This window comes from Musa acuminata, chromosome BXJ3-5, assembly GCF_036884655.1.
Source record: "Musa acuminata AAA Group cultivar baxijiao chromosome BXJ3-5, Cavendish_Baxijiao_AAA, whole genome shotgun sequence".
NCBI classification, from domain to species: domain Eukaryota; kingdom Viridiplantae; phylum Streptophyta; class Magnoliopsida; order Zingiberales; family Musaceae; genus Musa; species Musa acuminata.
The window spans coordinates 6800904-6820703 of record NC_088353.1 but is presented as its reverse complement, the minus strand read 5'-3'; the positions used below and the strand labels follow the sequence as shown (position 1 = coordinate 6820703).

The 19800-nt window shown below is 35.8% G+C and overlaps 1 protein-coding gene across 1 annotated transcript in view; it reads left to right on the top strand.

The window, feature by feature from the left end:
* Window positions 1-406: 406 nt before the first annotated feature.
* Window positions 407-19800, top strand: part of LOC103984945 (UDP-glucose:glycoprotein glucosyltransferase) — a 33118-nt gene continuing 13724 nt past the window's right edge. The window contains exons 1-22 of the mRNA XM_009402529.3: window positions 407-800; window positions 1251-1685; window positions 1768-1921; window positions 3605-3776; window positions 4788-4861; window positions 4970-5066; window positions 5206-5318; window positions 5417-5532; window positions 8038-8095; window positions 8611-8763; window positions 8851-8949; window positions 9084-9248; window positions 11306-11374; window positions 12911-12999; window positions 13098-13260; window positions 16072-16206; window positions 16290-16395; window positions 16479-16573; window positions 16661-16773; window positions 16911-17121; window positions 19272-19340; window positions 19439-19584. Coding sequence (XP_009400804.2) covers window positions 574-800; window positions 1251-1685; window positions 1768-1921; window positions 3605-3776; window positions 4788-4861; window positions 4970-5066; window positions 5206-5318; window positions 5417-5532; window positions 8038-8095; window positions 8611-8763; window positions 8851-8949; window positions 9084-9248; window positions 11306-11374; window positions 12911-12999; window positions 13098-13260; window positions 16072-16206; window positions 16290-16395; window positions 16479-16573; window positions 16661-16773; window positions 16911-17121; window positions 19272-19340; window positions 19439-19584 — 3059 coding nt within the window. The 5' untranslated portion in view covers window positions 407-573. The remainder of the gene's footprint in view (window positions 801-1250; window positions 1686-1767; window positions 1922-3604; window positions 3777-4787; window positions 4862-4969; window positions 5067-5205; window positions 5319-5416; window positions 5533-8037; window positions 8096-8610; window positions 8764-8850; window positions 8950-9083; window positions 9249-11305; window positions 11375-12910; window positions 13000-13097; window positions 13261-16071; window positions 16207-16289; window positions 16396-16478; window positions 16574-16660; window positions 16774-16910; window positions 17122-19271; window positions 19341-19438; window positions 19585-19800) is intronic.

Here is a 19800-nt window from a genome sequence, read left to right as displayed (position 1 = left end):
GTATCGATTAGGAAATAATTTATATATATATATATTTATGTATATATTACCGAATAAAGAAATTTTCTCACTTTAATTGAAATTATATATAATGAATATATTGAATTGAAATATTAATTCATCTAATCTTAATCTACGTGCATCTTAGGACTCCATCATGGTTAGAATGGTGGATTAGAATGAACCCCAAAAGTAAAGGACGCTTAATGGACGATCAGCGACGTGTTGGGAGTCACCGTACCCGTGGAGAGGGTTCCACGTATTATCACGCCATCCGAACCGTCCATTAAGCGAAAAACCTGATTAGACCGTCCGATCAGCCTCACGATGCGTGCGCTCGAAGATGCGTTCATCTCTCCCTGTCTACGGTTTTCCGATCCTTGATGACATTATATCAGATCACCTATCGTTGGAGAAACCTTGTGCCCTTGGAGTGCGGCGACCACCGAGTCTACGGCCTAGTCCACCACCTTTGGATCTCGCCCTCGTCATTCTCGGAGGGAGACTGAAACCCTAACGCTAGCTTCTGCTTGGTCCCTCCAGGGTTCCCCTCATGGCATCCTTCGTCGTTTGATGCGTGGATCAAGCTTTTCTCGACGCAAGTTCGAACGGAATCTTCGAAGATTCGAGATGGAGCTTCGCTGTCGATCGTGGGTTTTGGGGGCGTTGTTCATCTCTCTTCTGTTCTGCGGCTTCGGGGGAAGCGGATGCCTGGGTTTTGCCTTTAACCGCCGCCCGAAGAACGTCCAAGTCTCGCTCCGGGCTAAGTGGGCCGGAACTTCGTTGTTGTTGGAATCAGGGTGACGTAGTCTATTCCTTTTTATTGCGATCCACTTGTTATAAAGCTGAGCAATTTGGAAACCGACCGATTTTCTATCACTTTGATGGCACTTCGTTATTCCCATTTTCTTGAATTTTAATGTTATTGGTTCAGAATTATGACCTTTGCTAAATTTGGAGCATCTGCAGTAGTGTGAATATTATTAACGAGATTCGAGCATGTTGTAGGTACCTTTTCATGATATTCTTATTCATTATGATGCGTCAATAGGATAGTGCGAAGCTTAGAACTAGTTGTTACAAATTTTAGCATGAGAAAGCATCAAAATTAAGTTTATTTAGAGAAAATGTTATGATAAAAATTTTATGTAATTTTATTTCCAAATGAAGTACATAATTTCTTATCGGTTGCAGGTTTGCCTTTTCTTCATAATTTTATTCAACAATTTAATAGATTACTCTTTCAACAGGGAGTTGCTGGCTAAAGAAAGAAAGGACCTATTCTGGGAGTTTATTAATCTCTGGTTAGAACCAGATAAAGGTTCGGATTGTTTGACAGCTAGATGTTGCATACAAAAAATTGTTGATGATGGCCGCACACTTCTAAGCGAACCTTTGGCATCAGTTTTTGAATTTTCTCTTACTCTTCGATCGGCATCTCCTCGACTAGTGCTTTACAAGCAATTGGCAGAGGAGTCATTAGCTTCTTTTCCTATAAATGATGAAATTAATTTAGTCCCTATTACTGGAGAAAAACAAATTCCAGATGAAATCGAAGCAGATTATCTGTCGACAAGCACAACCACAAGAACCCATGGAAGACATTGTTGCTGGGTAGACACTGGCAGTGTGTTACTGTTTAACACCGCTGAACTTCTTGCTTGGATTGAAACCTCATCAAACATGTAAGTTGCATTTATCTCCGTTGTTTTTTTGTCAACTTTTTTGCATATGTCCTGAGCACGCTCACTGGTTAAATGTTGTCAGATCTGTTGGATACTTGGAGCAGCCTGAACTTTTTGAATTTGACCATGTGTATCTGGCTTCGAGTATCATCAGTCCGGTTGCCATTTTATATGGAGCTATTGGGACAGAATGCTTCAAAGACTTTCACATTATCCTGGCAGAAGCATCAAAACAGGTCTAAACATATTGCCATTCCATTTTTATTATGCAAAGAATCTCTGCATTGGCAGGAGTCCAGTGCATTGGGCTGCCCATTCTATAGATATATTTTTGGTTTTTAAAATTTATAATATAGTTATATATTCCCAATTAGAATGTTAAATTTGTCATTCAATATCCCAAACTGATCATGCAGTCCTGCCTATCGTACTGGTTTGCTGGCTAATCATTTACCAGCAATCACCAATGCTAAAACCTTGCAGGATATTCCATGAATATGATGCACTATCAAGTTACTGTTCCATATTCCGTAAATCAAGCTGAGAAGATCTAATTTTGCTTTCTTTGTTTAAAGTTCCTTTCTTTAATGGTAAGTGATAACAAGAATATGGGCACATCAGACCTATTTAATGAAAAAGAAGCTATTTCACATCGAAGGCTTTAGGCATTGATAACTGACATTGAATAGAGAAGATTAAAATGTAAAAATATTCTTTGTTTTTCTCTGTTTACATCCAAGTGTTCTTAGAGTCTTTGATATGGCTGATAGAATGATGGGAAAATGCAAGTGCAAAGTAAGCCATCCATGTTTCCAATTATCAATAATGCAAGATCCACCATCAAGAAAGAACTGTTTTGCTGCATAGAAGATCCACCAAGGAATATCTGGTATTACATATTTATTTTATACGAATATGTACTTTTCTATTATCTACCTTTGATGAGTAGATGGCCAGGGCATTTGTTTCCATATCCAAGTGGCATCAGATATAGTTCACAAATGTGTATCTTATTTATCCCTATTGATATTTGAATCTATTCAAATTTTTCTGAAAATGGATGTACATGGCTGCATGGGTTCAGTTCTAGACTTCTAGTTATAATTGGTTATTTGAATATCTGAATATATCCAAAAGTGTCAACCTGTATTAACCTAAGACCAGATGCCATCAATACTATATATCTAATTTTTTCAAAATCTTTTTCCTCTGTTTTTTATTGTACTCTTATCCTAGATGTAGGATTTATACCTTTGTCTTTTTCAATTTTTTTTGTTGTGGATATTTCCTATCTGTATTTGACATAAGTATGATTTGAATCTGTATTCTGCATATACCTGTTTGCTACCCATGCTCATATTAAGAAAATGTGGTTATATAACAATTTAGCAATTAGTATCTGGATCAAAATTCATTACCAGGATTTCGAAGTGGCAATGGATATGCTTTTTCCAATATCTGGTCTATATACAATTTGTTTCTGTACTAGGCTAGAAGTGTTGTTTTTCACACATACTCGTATGTCATAAATGTGAAAATTAGAGCATTCTACCTTCGGATTATCATGATTCTCATTAGTTTCGACTGTTCTACAAGAAAGCAAGTTGTTTTCTTTTATCTTTTGAATTCTTGTTTTCCTAACTTATACTGTTTCCTTGTGTCATTTGGTAACAACTTATTGACTTCTAATTATGTATGACAAATTAAGTTGTTGTATTGCAATTTCTTTTGGACTTAGGATGCTGTTACCTCTAGACTATTTATCAGGTAAATTTGTGGTTTTTTTATGATCCTAAAATTTTTTGTTACTATTACATACTTTTCTGGAACATAGTATTCTCTTGTAGTTTATACTTTGTTATGTTGTCTGTCTCTTTCTTTGTCTGATTATATAATCAAGTATTGCTTTTTATTATTAGGGAAAAATTAAGTATGTTGTCAGACCTGTACTGCCTCCTGGATGCCAAGCAGTTAGCAGCTATTGCAGTGCTGTTGGCTCATCTGATGCAGTCAACTTGGGTGGTTATGGAGTTGAACTTGCTTTGAAGAATATGGAGTACAAGGCAATGGATGACACTACGATAAAAGAAGGTCATATATCATTTTGATAAGATTGATTTGCTTTCATGTTGAAAATTCAGCTTCTTGGCCGTTAATTAAAGCTTTCGTACAATGCAGTAGCTATATCACTTGTGACCCAAAAGTTTGCCTTTTCCTTTGTTTGAAACAAGGTTTTAAATATTTGTTCAATGCCTGATTGTTAGCCTTTCGAACTAGTATGCACCAGTTGGTATGCTGTGGTATCGGAAAAGTTTGTGAAGGAGAAGAAGAGGACAAGTTTGTGACAGAGAAGGAGAGGGGAGAAGATGGCGGAAAAGAAAAGATGGTGATGGGCAACGGGGACAGCAGCTGTGTGATAGAGAGGCACACAAAAAGAAAAAAAAAGACCAGGCTTATAAGTGGAATACAGGGCTTACTGGATGGTAGATTCACAAGTGGACCGCTTGATTCCAGGAGGTCCATATTCTGGTCTATGGGTGGACCTATATATACCGGGTGTGGGTGGTACATACTGGTCCACCTGGTTTTTCAAACCATGAGTACAGTACCATCCGGACTCTTAAAAAATTGACAGTATCAATTTTTTCACCCCAATCTGATGTGAATAACATATAGTAGTCTATAAAATAATATTTTTTCCATATGTTTTAATTATATTTGGAAGATAACAGGAAATATTTCTATTACCAATATCTACTCAATATGCTCATTATGGATGATGACGATGTTTTCTTAGTATTTGTTTGTTTACTTTATTTGGATAAAAGTTAAAACTTGTTGTCATGTTATTATTTTCACTTCATTGTTCCATTATTCGATAATGAGCTTATGATGTAATTGCCAGTGGCACATATTACATTGTTATAATATTGTTTGAGGTTCTGTCCTATGCCATAAATATGCTGACACACTGTTGGCTTGGTAGAAGGCCTAAGCCGGTCAGCATAACTTGGTCCATCATGATAGGTCTGTACTATTAGCAGCAGTCCCTTTAGCATGAAATCTGAAACCTTGATTTAGATAATTGACTGTTTGTTGCAGGTGTTACACTAGAAGATCCTAGGACTGAGGATCTCAGCCAAGAAGTTAGAGGATTTATTTTTTCCAAAATCCTGGTTTGTTCCTAAAATTAGACAGCCCTGAACGAAATCTAGATTTGAGCTTACAATTTAGATTATTCTTGATTATTATTCATTTTGTAATTATTCTCTCGTGGCCTACAGGAACGCAGGCCAGAATTGACAACTGAGGTTATGGCTTTCAGGGATTATTTGTTGTCATCAACTGTATCTGACACCTTGGAGGTTTGGGAACTTAAGGGTATTGATGAACTATAATTTGATTCATTCATTCTCCCATTTTTGGATATTATGTCACCTATGATTAGTGTGTGTGTTTGTCATTCCAAGCTTTTCTATCCCTGTTTCTAACTGATACCTGTTAATCACTTTTTCTGCAGATTTAGGACATCAGACGGTACAGAGGATAGTTCATGCTTCTGATCCCTTGCAATCAATGCAAGAAATCAATCAAAATTTTCCAAGTATAGTTTCTTCATTATCTCGTATGAAGGTAAAGTTTCCAGCCTTCTGCTTTATATTTTGGTAGGTTCATACTATTATACATGATATTAAAGTTGGATACAGATGCTAATATGTGCTTATATGCAGCTTAATGATTCTATCAAGGATGAGATACTTGCAAATCAGAGAATGGTTCCCCCTGGCAAGTCTTTAGTGGCTTTGAATGGTGCCCTGATCAATATTGAAGATATTGATCTTTACCTGTAATGTTTCCCATCCATTCTAATTTTGTTTAAATTTCATGTTAAGCCTAGGCAAGCTTGTATCTTTCTACTGTTATACTTGAATCTTTTAATGTCACACCTTAGAGTTATGCTGGTCATTGTTCAGCATCTGGTTCTTGTCACAAAGTAATATACTCGTTTCTTTTATGAAGCCAAGTGTGAGTTTTCTTATTTTCCTGTATGTTATATTACTTTAATACATTAGTTGATTTATAGTTAGCTAAATTGAGTTATATTTTAGTTTTTACTCTAGAATCTTTTCCTTAAACACAGTCACATTTTAAATCATATTAAGATAATTTCAATTAAGTTTATTTGAATATAATTTGAATCCAATGTCTTATTAAGCGGCAATACAAATAATGTTAGTAGGTGCAGTATAGTTTTGAAATTAACGTTGGAATTTAGGGTTAGGATTGGATGATAGAATGGACCATGCTATTAATAATAACTTTAAAAAATAATAGGAATTTCAAAACCAAAACCCATGTCTGGGAATTGTTCTTGCTACAATTCTTCACCCTATTTTCTTCGTGATTTTCCTTTTTTAGATGATTATCCATTAATTTATTGTTTTCTTCACCAAATTAATAATATGAAACTCCCGCTCTGTTGAATATATGAATAATTATGAACTTGACTGGTCATCTTGGCCATAACACGAGAGCATCTGGTATAACTGGCATCAATCCCAGCTAATTAGTGCCTCAATGGTTTACACATTAGTTACACATTCCTTTTCGGAAAGCTGCATTAAGGAGGTTGCCATGCTCCTGTTTTGAAAAGATTACAGTACTATGATATAAGGTTTCAAATATTACAGTATGCCTGTCGGACTGTGCATAACGATTTTACAATGTACTAGTGTACTTGTATATTGGTTGCACCAATATGATATTGAAATCCTAAGCAGTTTGTACTTTGTAGTAACTAGTAACTATGTTGGAGTTCTTAGGTATTATATAATACTGATTGTTATAATGCCCACATATCATTGCCTCCTCCGCCTTCAGTACTAGTGCCGACGTATCTTTTTTTCCTTCCCTTCTATTATGAATGATGATTAGAAAATGATGAAGAAATTATTTATATTATGAGAATAATGATAAATATAAGAACGAAACATGTCTTAATTTCTTTGCTCGATCATGGTTTGGAGGTTCACTTTTTATGGTAGATAGACATTTCAAGAGTTCCATTGTTTTCATTTGATTTTTGACTTTTTCAGTTTCGGTGATGATAATTCTGAGGGAGGTTCGGAATAATTTAGATAAATTATAAAAGCAAGTGTAATTGGAAATGATTTTTTGGTCATGATAGGTCTTAGGACATGTTATTAACACATGTTATATGAGTAATTTACCTTTAAAATTTGAATAACCCAGTATGTAATTCAAAATGTTATTTTTTTTGAAGTGCATTTGAAAAATTCCTTCAAACAAAGTGAAAAATTATATATTTTTATTTGGCTTGGCAATGAATTTTCAAAATTTTCTTTCACCTAGAAAGACATCGAGTATTCAATTTGTTCTTTCAATCCTTTATGTTTCTGGGACTTCTATCCAAGGTTCGCAATACCGTATCGTACCGGTGTTTCGATCTGGGCTCGGTACCGGTATGGTACGGTATACCGAGCGGTACACCCAGGTGTGCCGAGTACTGTAGTACTGCTACAGTATTACACTGTACTGCTATAGTGCTACAGTGCACTCGGACTGGTAACAGGCGGTCCACGTACCGGCAACCTGTTGGACCGGTACGTACCGCCCATACCGAGCGGTACAGTTTGGTACGACAGACCATGTTCTATCAACCCTATTAATTTCATGCTAGCATCCTAAATTTAGGAGGGTATAAATGTTTGTGTGCACGAGTCTTCCTAGGCCTTGCATTGGTGGTTCTCATGTGCCATCCGTTTTGTATTAATGTGCTTCGACACTTGGGGTTGAGAGCAAAGCATGGGACACTATTCCCAAGAATAAATGCAAAAAAACTTTATTGATGTTCTCCTTTATATTAGGCGAGCAGAGGAAAACTAGATGTGGAAGCGTATAGGTTAAACTTGCATACAAGTACATTGCACCACAAAGTCTAGCTCTCAATTGTGTTCCACGTATATCTAATTCGGAGATTACAGACGGTATCTGCATGAAAGATTGGAAGTGGACCTGTATAGGAGTGTTTCAACTTTCAAGAAAAAACTGACTAAATGCTCATTCTTGTTATGATTTATGTGAGTGGAAACATAAACAAACTTTTATTGTTGGAATCAGGCTTTTGATGTTCACAATGGAAAACAGAATACTTGGAGTGATCATTGAATTTTTCCTGTTGGAGTGACCATAGAAATAATTCCTTTCCATATTCTGCAATTTTTGAGGAACAATTTCCATTATACTTTGTCTCATTTCCTTTTATGATATTGTATATTATATAAACATCACAATCTGATTATAATGGATGCATCTATTTTTTGTTTTGTAGGTTAATGGATCTTGTTCAACAAGAGTTATCATTTGCTGATCACTTTTCAAAACTCAAGGTGATTTATGCTAAGTAACTCGTGACTTGTGTATTGTAAAATTTCATGGTTGCACATTAGCCTCATGTCTTCAGTTTTCTCATTGTTAATGTTTTATCTCAGTATCTAATTTTCTGTTTTCTTTTGCTAGTCCCATAATTATGCTAATGCTTATTTATGCTTACATCTGTGGTTGTAGCAAAACTGTGAACCATTTTATGGAACAAAAGGTATTCCATGTGTTTGTTTTGGAATTTTTTTAATTATTTGTGGTATGCGTACACTACACCTATGCGACTATTGACTCTAGCTGTATCTGAATATAATATTGCCGCAGTTTGTGTTGCTGTAGCCAAGAATTAACTTAGACTACTATATTGATTTTCTTTGTCTTGCTAAGATGCCAATTCTGCTTACTATTGTTCTTTATTTTGATGAACATAATGTTACTCTTTTTCTTCTTTTGATGCAGTGAATTTCTTAAAGTATATTCCATTATAGTTGCTCAGAACAAACGACTACTGATTTTTTTTCAGCTTCCTTTGAGTGCGATTCAGAAACTGTTGTCAGCAGCACCACCTTCTGAATCTAATGCATTTCGCATTGACTTTCGTTCTGGACATGTTCACTATCTGAATAATTTGGAAGAAGATGCCATGTACAAACGTTGGCGAAGCAATATCAATGAGGTGCTTCTTTTCTGTTTGGGTTTGAGCTGAACAGATCTCAGATTGGTAGTTTGTGTTTGTTTAAATCATTTGTTTCTGATGTTGTAGATATTGATGCCGGTCTTCCCTGGTCAGCTTCGATACATTCGAAAAAATTTGTTCCATGCTGTTTATGTAATTGATCCTGCAACAAGCTGCGGAGCTGAGGCATGTTTACTATATTCTTCTTAGATGAACACATTTAAGATTTGTTTGTGTATTCCTCTGTACTTTTGACAACTCACTTAAAATTCATGCAGTTACAATATTTCTGATAGTTTCTTTTTTCTGAAAATTTTTAGACCATCGACATGATTCTGTCGCTGCATCAAAGTAGCATTCCAATGAGATTTGGCATAATACTGTATTCTTCGAAACTTGTCAAGATAATAGAAGAAAATGGCGGCCATCTTCCCTCATCTGCTGTACAAGATGACAAGAAAAGAACAGAAGATGTTTCCAGTTTGGTAAATTGTTCGTTCACTTTTAGGTTTTTTTCGTTATATCTTGTCCATGAAAATGGATTGGCTTTTTGATTCCTATATCTGTATTTAGATGTGGAATATCCATCTATCAATTTTGATAGCATCTACAACTAAAAATAAGTATGATAAATTGATAATATTCAACTATATATGACCTCTTACACGTAGATGAGTAGATCCAAGGATTACAATTTCGAATAAGATCGCCCGTACCGGGCGATACGTACCGGTCCGTCAGCAGACCGTTACACGAACCGTCCACTACTGAGTGGTATTATATATAATATATATATATATATATATATATTATAATATATAGATTATATAAATATGTGACGTCGTCGAAAAAGGGACGCCACCTTTTTCGACAACGTTGCTGAAAAATTCTTTTATATATATATATATATATATATATATAGAGGTGATGCCACCTTGTTTTTCGGCGATGTCATCGAATAATATATATATATATATATATATATACCGAATGGTATACAGTACCGTACTGTATTGAGCGAATGTCGAAACTTCGGTACGGTACAATATTTCAATCTTTGAGTAGATCAATGTTTAAATTTCAATCAGATTTTGATTTCAGTATTCTACCGGACCGGTATGTTACTAGTGTACCAGCGATATACTAACTTGTACCTTTCTGATATCCCTTGGTGCGGTATTGATGTATCATATGCTATACCGGCCCATACCATCCATCAATTTTGATAGCATCTACAACTAAAAATAAGTATGATAAATTGATAATATTCAACTATATATGACCTCTTACATGTAGATGAGTAGATCAATGTTTAAATTTCAATCAGATTTTGATTTCAGTATTCTACCGGACCGGTATGTTACTAGTGTATTGGCAATATACTAACCTGTACCTTTCCGATATCCCCTGGTGCGGTATTGATGTATCATATCCTATACCGGCCCATACCATCCAGTATCAACTACACCATTAAACAATTACTACCAACCGCTGATATTGTTTGATACATATCCTTTGTTGGACTAGTAAATCCTGGTCTATACCAATATTTGAAATGTTGATGTAGATACTAGTGCATGTTTTTCTATAATCATCTGCTACAACATTGTCAACAAAACAAGCAGTGATGTCCCAACTATTTAGGATCATCTAGATGTATCTTTTGTCGCCATTGAGCCTGGCATAGAGCAATATTTTCAGTTAAATTAAGAATATATAAATCTTTGTTTATTGTTTCTTAGAAAGTCTTCATAGGTCTCTCCCTAGCTCTCTTCGCACTATTATTTAAAATTATATTTTTACTAATTGTCATACCTCTTCTAGTTGACAACTATAGACCTTTTTAGTGCATATTGAATGATTCCCTCGTTTTATCTCTGATTTATATTATCTTAAATGTCTATCTCTCATTTTACCTCTGATTTGTATCATTTTAAATGATTCTCTCTCCCTGCCTTCTTTCTTTGACTGTTGCCTTCTCTCTCTGACTGTTATTGGTCCTCCAAATGCCTCTCCTTGCTTTCTTTCACTAGTCATCTTAGCCTTTCACACTACCCTTACCTAAGCTAGTAGCAACTCTTCGGGCCATTGTAAACTTGCATGCTAAAAGTTAGGTGCTGTTATCTTTCTTTTCGACATAATTTAAGGTTTTCTGTTGGATCTGGATTTTTCCTGTATATCAACCTTTTCGGGTCAACTATCAGTGACTCAAGTGATAAATGAACAAGTGTCCATTATCATTTGATCCTTTTTCGGTCAACTTTATATCAACCTCAGATGTGGGGCTTGATTGTCTCTTTTTGTATAACCTCTAGAAGTTTCTGACTAGATACATCTCTTCATGATTCTGAGCATGATCTTGCTGTGGAGTAAATTACATTATGCGGAGTTCTTTTGTTTTTCTACTACTCCAACTTGTATTTTAGTTTTTCTTAATGTTTGACTGTGAGCTTGCTTTGCTTATTCTCCTGCACTTGTTAGCTTTCCTTTTACATTGATATACTTCTAATTTTCTTCTTTTGCTTTTTGTGTCCTTATGCAGATTATACGTCTTTTCCTGTACGTTAAGGAGAACTATGACACTCAATTGGCATTCCAATTTTTGGGCAATGTATGCCATATTAGTTCTTTGCAGAATTTTTGTTTTTAGTTGCAGTGAAATTGGTATCTCTTCTGAGTTCTGACAATTGCATTCAATCTATTCTTTAGATAATCTCATGATGTTTAGCTTCTTTGTTTTTCATTTTTCTGTTGCATTTTTCTATTTTTAGAAACCAAATTCTGCTAAAACTTGAAGTTGATAATTGTTTTTTGCTAGTCTTAAAGGCTTAATGCAACTTTGTATGAGAACTTTGTGAGGAATATCTGCTGCTTTGCTGTCAAATAAAATTTAAGCTCTTAGGATCCTTAAAATGAAAAAAAAAATAGTGTATATAGAATGCTGATAGACTGGTATCTTTAAGTTGCAGGTGGTTGTGGTTGGGCACACCATGGAGGGGAAAAACCTGCTACCTTTAAAAAACTAGGACTACAATTTTTAGAAAGAAACCAAACTAGAGTGCCTAAAATGGGATGGTCTGTATCCCAATTCATGCTCAGACCACTAAATACCAGTCCGTATGGACCTGACTAGGTAAATTAAATTATCTGCTTGTGTCTCTCCTAGCACCAGATATTTTTTCTCTCCAATTTAGGTCCACTAATAAAATTATAGACTCTCTTAAACGTTATATACTGCTTGTCATAGTCCATGTACTGCTTTAGACTGTGGCTTGCATGTATAGAATAATCTCTGGGAATTAGGATGAGTACATTAGCGTGGATTATTGTCTCTTGTCAATCAAGATAACTGAAGTATAGCTAAGCCTCAATAGATCCACTAACCCTAGGGTTAGGTTTAGGGTTGACTCAAGAGTCAAGGAAATGATAATTAAGGATTAATTTCTTGCTTTATCAATTTATTGACGTATATTGGTATACTTAGTCCCTTAATTATCTGAGGAAAATTGTACTCTTGAAGATGCATAAGTCTTGCTTTAACTAACTCCAAATGATGAACCCCATGATATCAGCAGCATGGTTAGCTCATGACCTTTATTTTACTTCCAATGAAATTTATAATAGTTTTTCTTGGACAAGATCATTGGACAAGGATTGCCATTTCATGGATTGGGTACAGATGCCCTTCTATGCTATCTGGTGTGGCCCTATGTTGGTCGGTGCATATCAAATGTTAACTTAGCCTAAGTTGCCCATGGGCACAACTCGTTGGCAGGACACGTGCTATTGTGCTAGAATGACATCTATTCATCTGCTATCTTATTTGACTTGTGTTGCAACCCCTTCTAGAATGACATCTACTCTTGCATGTGCACTTATGAGTATGAATAAACATCTATTCTTGCTTGCAACATCTTTTCTTTCTCTTTATGTTATGAAATTATGTTATTTTGTTTTTCTCACTGTTAACTTAAGCATTGTACAAATGCATTTTGCGCATGATTTTAATATTTTGTCATCTAGATAATTAAAGTGCTCACATGAAGTTATATACTATGCATTATGAATTTTCTTTTTGATGTGATAATGGACAAGGTCTGGTTTTGGTTGCCAATAATTGTTGAAGAATATGTCCAATGTATTACAGGTAAACAAGTTATGGAATAGTGGGGATGATTTTGGTGAAGAAAACCTTGAAGCACATCATGTTGAAGGGGCATTTGTGGACTCTCTCTTGTACAATCCTATGCTATTTTTGAATTGTGGACACTAAGCATCTTTAGTTTTACAAGAGATCAAAAATTTGTGGTTGACATGTATTTTGATTTTTTCAGATCAAAGGCAAAATCTCCTCCTCATGATACATTATTAAAGCTTGAAAAGGAACTAACCTACAAAGAAGAGGCTGATGGCAGCTCTCTTTTTGTCTTTAAACTCGGGTTATCTAGATTGGAATGCTGCTTATTGATGAATGGTCTTGTATATGAAGCAAATCAGGTTAGTCATTACATTATTTGTACAATGTTATTTTTTATTGAATGATATGACAGGCCAATCTGTATCATATATCAGTCCAATATGGACTCTAGCATGGTATATCACAGTACCATAAAAAATTACATATATTTAGTGTTATTATTACTTGGGCATGGTGGTCATAAACCATGTACCTATTTGGTTGGTGAACTTCAATCAGGATGGTTTGGTATCTGCACCATTGTAATCTCAATAATGCTTTTCCCTGGGACTTAGATTAAGTGTCGAATGGTTTGTAGAACACTTAGATTGAGTAAATTATGATATGTATAAGATGGAGGCCTTCATTTTGGGCAACATCATTTTTTGAATTCTGGATGGCATAGCAAGGATGATAGATGATGAGGTTGTCAAATTCTCATGGACTTGATAAATCAGCTGTTAATTAGTATTAAAATTTCATAAGACATTTTAAGTTTCAGCCTTATATCAAGTTAATAGGGATAATAGTGTTTTCTTTGGCATGTGCACCAAGCCTTCTCACAAGCTAGATTAGGCTACTTGTTAATTGGGTTTGGGATGTTACGAGAAGGAAAACATATCTTAAGTCGGGTTTGAGACTAGTTAACTTAAGAGTTTAGACAATTACTAAAATCTCGGTATGTTACCTATACTTATCAATTCCATAGCATACTCTGTCAGTGTAGTATTGGTACAATCAGTACTAGTTTTGGTCCCCTAACATCCCCATTCAATCCTTATTAGAACTTATTATCAGGGTTTTCCGAATCGGGTACCAGACCCGATTTGAAGATTTGTCAGGTCGGTATGTACCAGTGTATTGACACACGGTACACTGGTAAGTATCGGTGTTTCGGAGAGTAAGAAAAAAAGGGAGAAGAGGAAGGGATAGTAGAGGAAGGAGGAAGAAAGAGGGAAGAAGAGGAAGCGGCGGAAGAGGAGGAAGACGGGAAGAGGAAGAGGAAGAGGAGAAGAGACTTACCTGTGATGTGGTGGTGTGCAGTGAGGTCACGGCAAGTGGAGGTCGTCAGTGGTCGACTGTGTGAGAAGCATTGATTGTAGCATCGGAGGCGATACTCGCTAGCCCTACGTAGGCGGTGCTTGCGTGAGAAGTCGGAATTAGGTTTTCCCACTTCCTTTTTATATGGCGGATCGGATTGGGGTGGGTCCGCGTATTGATCAACGCTTGGATCGGTACGTGCCGCTCGTTTCGAATCGGTTCGGGCGAAACGACGATCACCACTTATCATGAACATGCCATAAACACATTCATAAATCATTCCTAAAAATTTCATTAGTTATATATTCATTAAAAATATATGTTAGAAACTTGTAAGTATATGAATTTAATTACTATATAAACCATACATTATTAGTGGGTAGCTACTAGCCATTTTGTACATATAGGCAAAGTAGTCTTACTGCTCTAGTTAATGTGGAATTAGTTTTGTGCAAGGAATGCGATCTAGCTGGACTGACACTTGGTACATCGGTATGTACTGACTTCTAAAAAAGGGCTAAAAATTTAGCTGAAAATTGAAAAATTAATAAGTGACGGTCAAGGGAATGAGGAGGAGGAGAGGCGATGATGCATGAGAGGAGGGAAGTAGTAGGAGAGGCGGGGATGTAGAAGGAGAGAAGAGAATGAGGTGACATAGAAGAAGGGGAGGAGAGGCGGTGGCACAAAAGGAGAGGAGGGAGGGAAGCAATGGAGGAGGGAAGGAAGAGAAGTGATGGCATAGGAGAGAAGGGAAGTAGGTGGATGAAGAAGGGAGGGGAGAAGGTGGTGGTGGATGAGGAAGAGGAAAGGAGGTCAAGGATGAGGAGGAAGAGAAGAGTATTGATGATGGTTGATGACGATAGGCAGGAACAACAAGTGGCAATGAGGGATGCGATCAACGGCGGAAGCAGATGCAGGTGCTGGGGAGAAGGCATGAGAGGATAAGCTAAGATTCTAATTTTTGTTTGTTTTTGATTTTTTTTAAATGTTGGGTTGACTATCTAGTCTTGGCCCATTACCGGGTGGTAAGGCCTGTTCAGAAGCCTTACTGCTTGGTTCATAGGGCTCACCTAGTGATAAATCGTGTATTACACTTCAACCGCTCGAAATTGAGCTGGTCCATGTGCCAGTCGGACCATATGAGGCGGACAAAATTGCATTCCTTGTTTTTGTGTCCTATAAGTCTATAACTATGGTGATTGTTGAGCATTGGTACTATCACCACTATATTGGTATTGTTAAATATATGGAACCTTGGATTCAGTAGACTAGGATCAATTTTCAACATCTCATGTGACTCAAAATCTGTACTGGTAAGAAGACTGTGATCATGAGGAACTCTTGTATGACTTGATCTCATCCGAGCTCTTCCTCATCTTCTAAAAGTAATAAACTGCCTTTTATTTGCTTGGATAAATAATGCTAAAATTGAAAATATTATTTTCTTTGAATTTTGGATCAGCTGATCTTTTGGAGGAAAGATGAGAAAATGGTGCCTATAAACTGGACCAGAGAACTATGAATTAATGCTCCATTAGTAAAGCAAGGAATATTACATGGGGATGCCTGAGGCCTCCTGATAACTTGATAAGCATTTCTGAATTATATATATGAGTAGCAAAAGAAAATTAATTATGATAAAGCAAAGTGTGGGATAGTTTTAGAACAGAATCAACAGATGTTTTATTCTGTGAACAAAAGACCATCCAGTTTTTTCTGTTATATCTAGATAGTGCATTCAGTCTGTAAAATTGTTGACATGGTTCTTGTTAAAATTTTTTCATGATTTTGTACTACTTGTTGCTATGTAGGAGGCTTCTATTAATGCTATGAATGAAGAACTGCCCAGAATTCAAGAGCAAGTTTATTACGGCCATATTAACTCAAAAACAGATGTGTTAGAAAAAATTCTTTCTGAGAATGGTTATCGCCGCTATAACCCTCAGGTACTATAGTTAATTGCATTTTGAAAGCCATTTTGTTCTTTCATTTCTCAAGTACTTGTGTTTATAACCAATAAAACACCTAGATCCTCAGCGAAGCTAAGGGACACAAAAAGTTTAGCTCACTGATATCATCGTATGTTGGGACGGAAAGTATTCTTCAAGATGTCCATTACTTACACTCTTATGCATGTAAGATTAATTGATTAAGATTTTTTTGGTGTTCTTGGCTCCTTTTCGTTAGTTAACTTGTTACTGTGTAATTCAATATGCAGCTGCAGATGATTTGAAGCCGGTTACACATCTTCTAGCGATTGATATTACATCAAGGGCTGGAATGAAGTTGCTGCATGAAGGAATAAATTACTTGGTCTTGACTTCACTCTTGCGCATTGAGATGCAATTGCCTGATGTGAACTTCAAATCACATTATTGATTTGTGATGTTCTTCTTGCAGATAGGAGGATCTAAAAGGGCCCGTGTTGCTATGCTACTTTATAGCACTGTCGGAGCTTCATCAACTGCTTCACATTTTGTTAAGGCCTTCGACACAGCGGTATCTGTGTTCAGGTTAGTCTTCTTCCCTCATTTCTATAGGATCCCCTATATGCTTAAGTTATTTTTTGAGATGTTACTTATCACCCTACTTTTGTGTAGTTTACTGATACGTAAATTCTATAATCTGACAATTTTTTTAATAATTTAAGCGACAAGGAGCGAGTCATAGACTTTTTGGAAGAACTCTGCTCATTCTATGAAGATCAATTCATGACTGCGTCTCTGTTGGATTATGACAATTTCAGCATATTTACTGATAGAGTTTGTGAACTAGCTGCAAAATTTGGCTTGCCATCTGATTATTACAATTCAACGTTTTCAAGCTTCTCAATGGATGTAATTAACAAACAGATGGAGAAGGTACACATTTATTTTTGTTAGTCTGGACATGATTTTTCATGTTTATCACATTTTTTTAGTTTGTATTTGAGGTAAAAATAAACAAAATAGTTTGCTTTGTTTCAAAAGATATAGTGAAATTAAGCAAGTGGCTCCCGTTAAAGGACTAAGGAACTCTTACAAAGTAAATAATTACTTGCTTCCTAATGATGTCTGTATATTGTTTTGTTCAACGTGTTATTTGTCTTCTTGGAATAAATGAAAACTACCTATTGAATCAGCCTGAATTTTTGATCCTGAGTTTTAGATATAAGATTATTTTGGTTTATTTGTTACAATATTGACGTTGTCTCTATGTCAAATGACCAAGTTTAAGTACATAGACCAAGGATTGAAATTTCAGGTATTGGACCATGTTGGTCCATGCATGGACTAGTACAGGTGTGGTTTGTTTCGGCATATCGATACATGGTATGTTGGCACATACCATGGTAAGAAAGGGGGCGTTGGGAAGAGTAGGAGGAGGAGAAAAGAGGAAAGGAGGAGACAAGGATGAGGAAAAGGAGGAAGGGAGGAGTAGGAGTACCAGGCTGGTGGTGATGGATGGCACGATCAGTGGCAGAGAGAGAGAGAGAGAGAGAGAGAGAGAGAGAGAGAGAGAGAGACACGCAAGAGAGAGATCGAGAGAGACACAGAGGGGGAGAGGGAGGGAGTGGGAGTGATGGGTTAAAGCCTAAAATGCCAAAAAAACAATGGACCATTGTCACCATTCAGGTTCACGCCTGGACTGCCAAATATCAATCCTTGATGTAGACATTTGAAAGTATAACTAAGGATGCCTGGTTTTATACATTTGTCTTTGCCACAATGTTGGCAAAATGATATTTTATGATAGTTGTGATATGTTTGCAATCTCTTGGCATAACTTCTGTCAAGATTGGTTCTCCTTCAGGGCAAGGTCTTCAATTTCGAATAATACCGCTCGTACCGGGCACTACGTACTGCTCTGCTAGGACCGCCTGCTGTTGGGCAACATATATATATATATATATATATATATATATACACCGAGCGAATCTCGAAACTCCGGTACGGTATGATATTTCAATCCTTGCTTCAGAGAGCTACTTTTTTTTTAGGATAGCACCGGCCTCAAAGGGAAGAAGAAAAGAACAGAGAGAGAGGGAGGGAGAGAGAGAGAGAGATACTAAATTAAACTAGCTCTGACATTATTTCATCAAGGAAATATCAAGTGTTATACCATAGTTTTCTAATATCTACCATGGAACAATTGCTCGTAGGTTAGTGCAATCGAAATCAAATGTTTCATGGCCATCAGTATAAAATCATAAGAATTGGCAATTGCAAGATGAGTTTTTTGTAGTTGTATCAAAAAATCTAGAAAGTACCTAGATGTCAACTTTATAACTGGAAACTTTCTGGTTCCAATGTATATATTAGATCAGAAATTGAAAGTTTATTTTATGGAAATGTGACTTCAAGACTTAGTATTGAATTCAAAGTCTCCAGGATATATGACTCTATTGTACTACTTAAATAATAGATCTCTTCATAGAATTCAATTTATCCAAAATGAAGGATCTTCTGGTCACAGATTCTTTATTGTTTTTCTTTTCCATCTGTTCTTTGATAGGTAGTGAAGATTTGGCTGATTTAGTAGAAGTTCCTTCTTGGTGTTGTACTAATGGTATTGGAAGCCTTGATCAGTAGATTAATAATTTTTTTGGTGCTGTACTAATGTTGTTGTATATTAATAATTTTTTGTACAACTACTGGATATTTAAATCATTCTCCATAGACACATAATTAAAATATTTTCATTACATAAATAAAATGATTATTTATTTGTTTGTAGCTATGACCATTGAGATGTAAAAGTTGTAACTCTGTCATGCAATGATTTGTAGTAGGGCTTATTCTTTGTGGCCAATTTGTCATGGCACTTGTTTTCTACTATAGGGCTTGAAAGGAAAATAGATGAAAGTTTTGGCTAAAGCTCTTTTTCAGTTTTCTTGTCTTGGAGACCTGATCTCATGGTGGCTCTAGGTCTTTAGTGGACAACATTGCAGATTTTGTTTTTCATCTTCTTCTGCTTATCTGAGTTTTGCTTTGACATATCCTAATTGAGACTTGCTTTTTCAAATATGCAGGTCTCAGGTTTTTTGCATGGGCAACTTGGTCTTGAATATGGTTCCAATGCTGTAATTACAAATGGAAGAGTGAGCTACATAGTGCCATATTACTTAATATAATTTGCCCAATGCTAAAAGTTCTAATTGATTTTTGATTCATTTTGTACTAACTCATTAATTTTTAGATATTTATCCTCAAAGATGGGAGCCCCTTTCTAAGTGATGATTTGAGTCTTTTGGAGTCTGTGGAATATGAACTAAGAATTAAATACATCTATGAAATTATTGATCAAGTGGAATGGGTAGATGTTGATCCTGATGACCTGACAAGGTAAATTTCCAATGTTGCAGTTACTTCTTCATAGTTGTTTATAATCTCTTAAAATATTTAAAGGTTTGGGTATGAAATTGTTTGAAGAGTTTGTTAATAGGTTTACAAAAAAAAAAAATCCAAACGTATAAAATGATCTCCATTTATAATCATCTTTATTGAAAGTTGAAACACTTCTTTTTTAAGGATTGTGCTTCATGGAAGTCCTTCAATCCC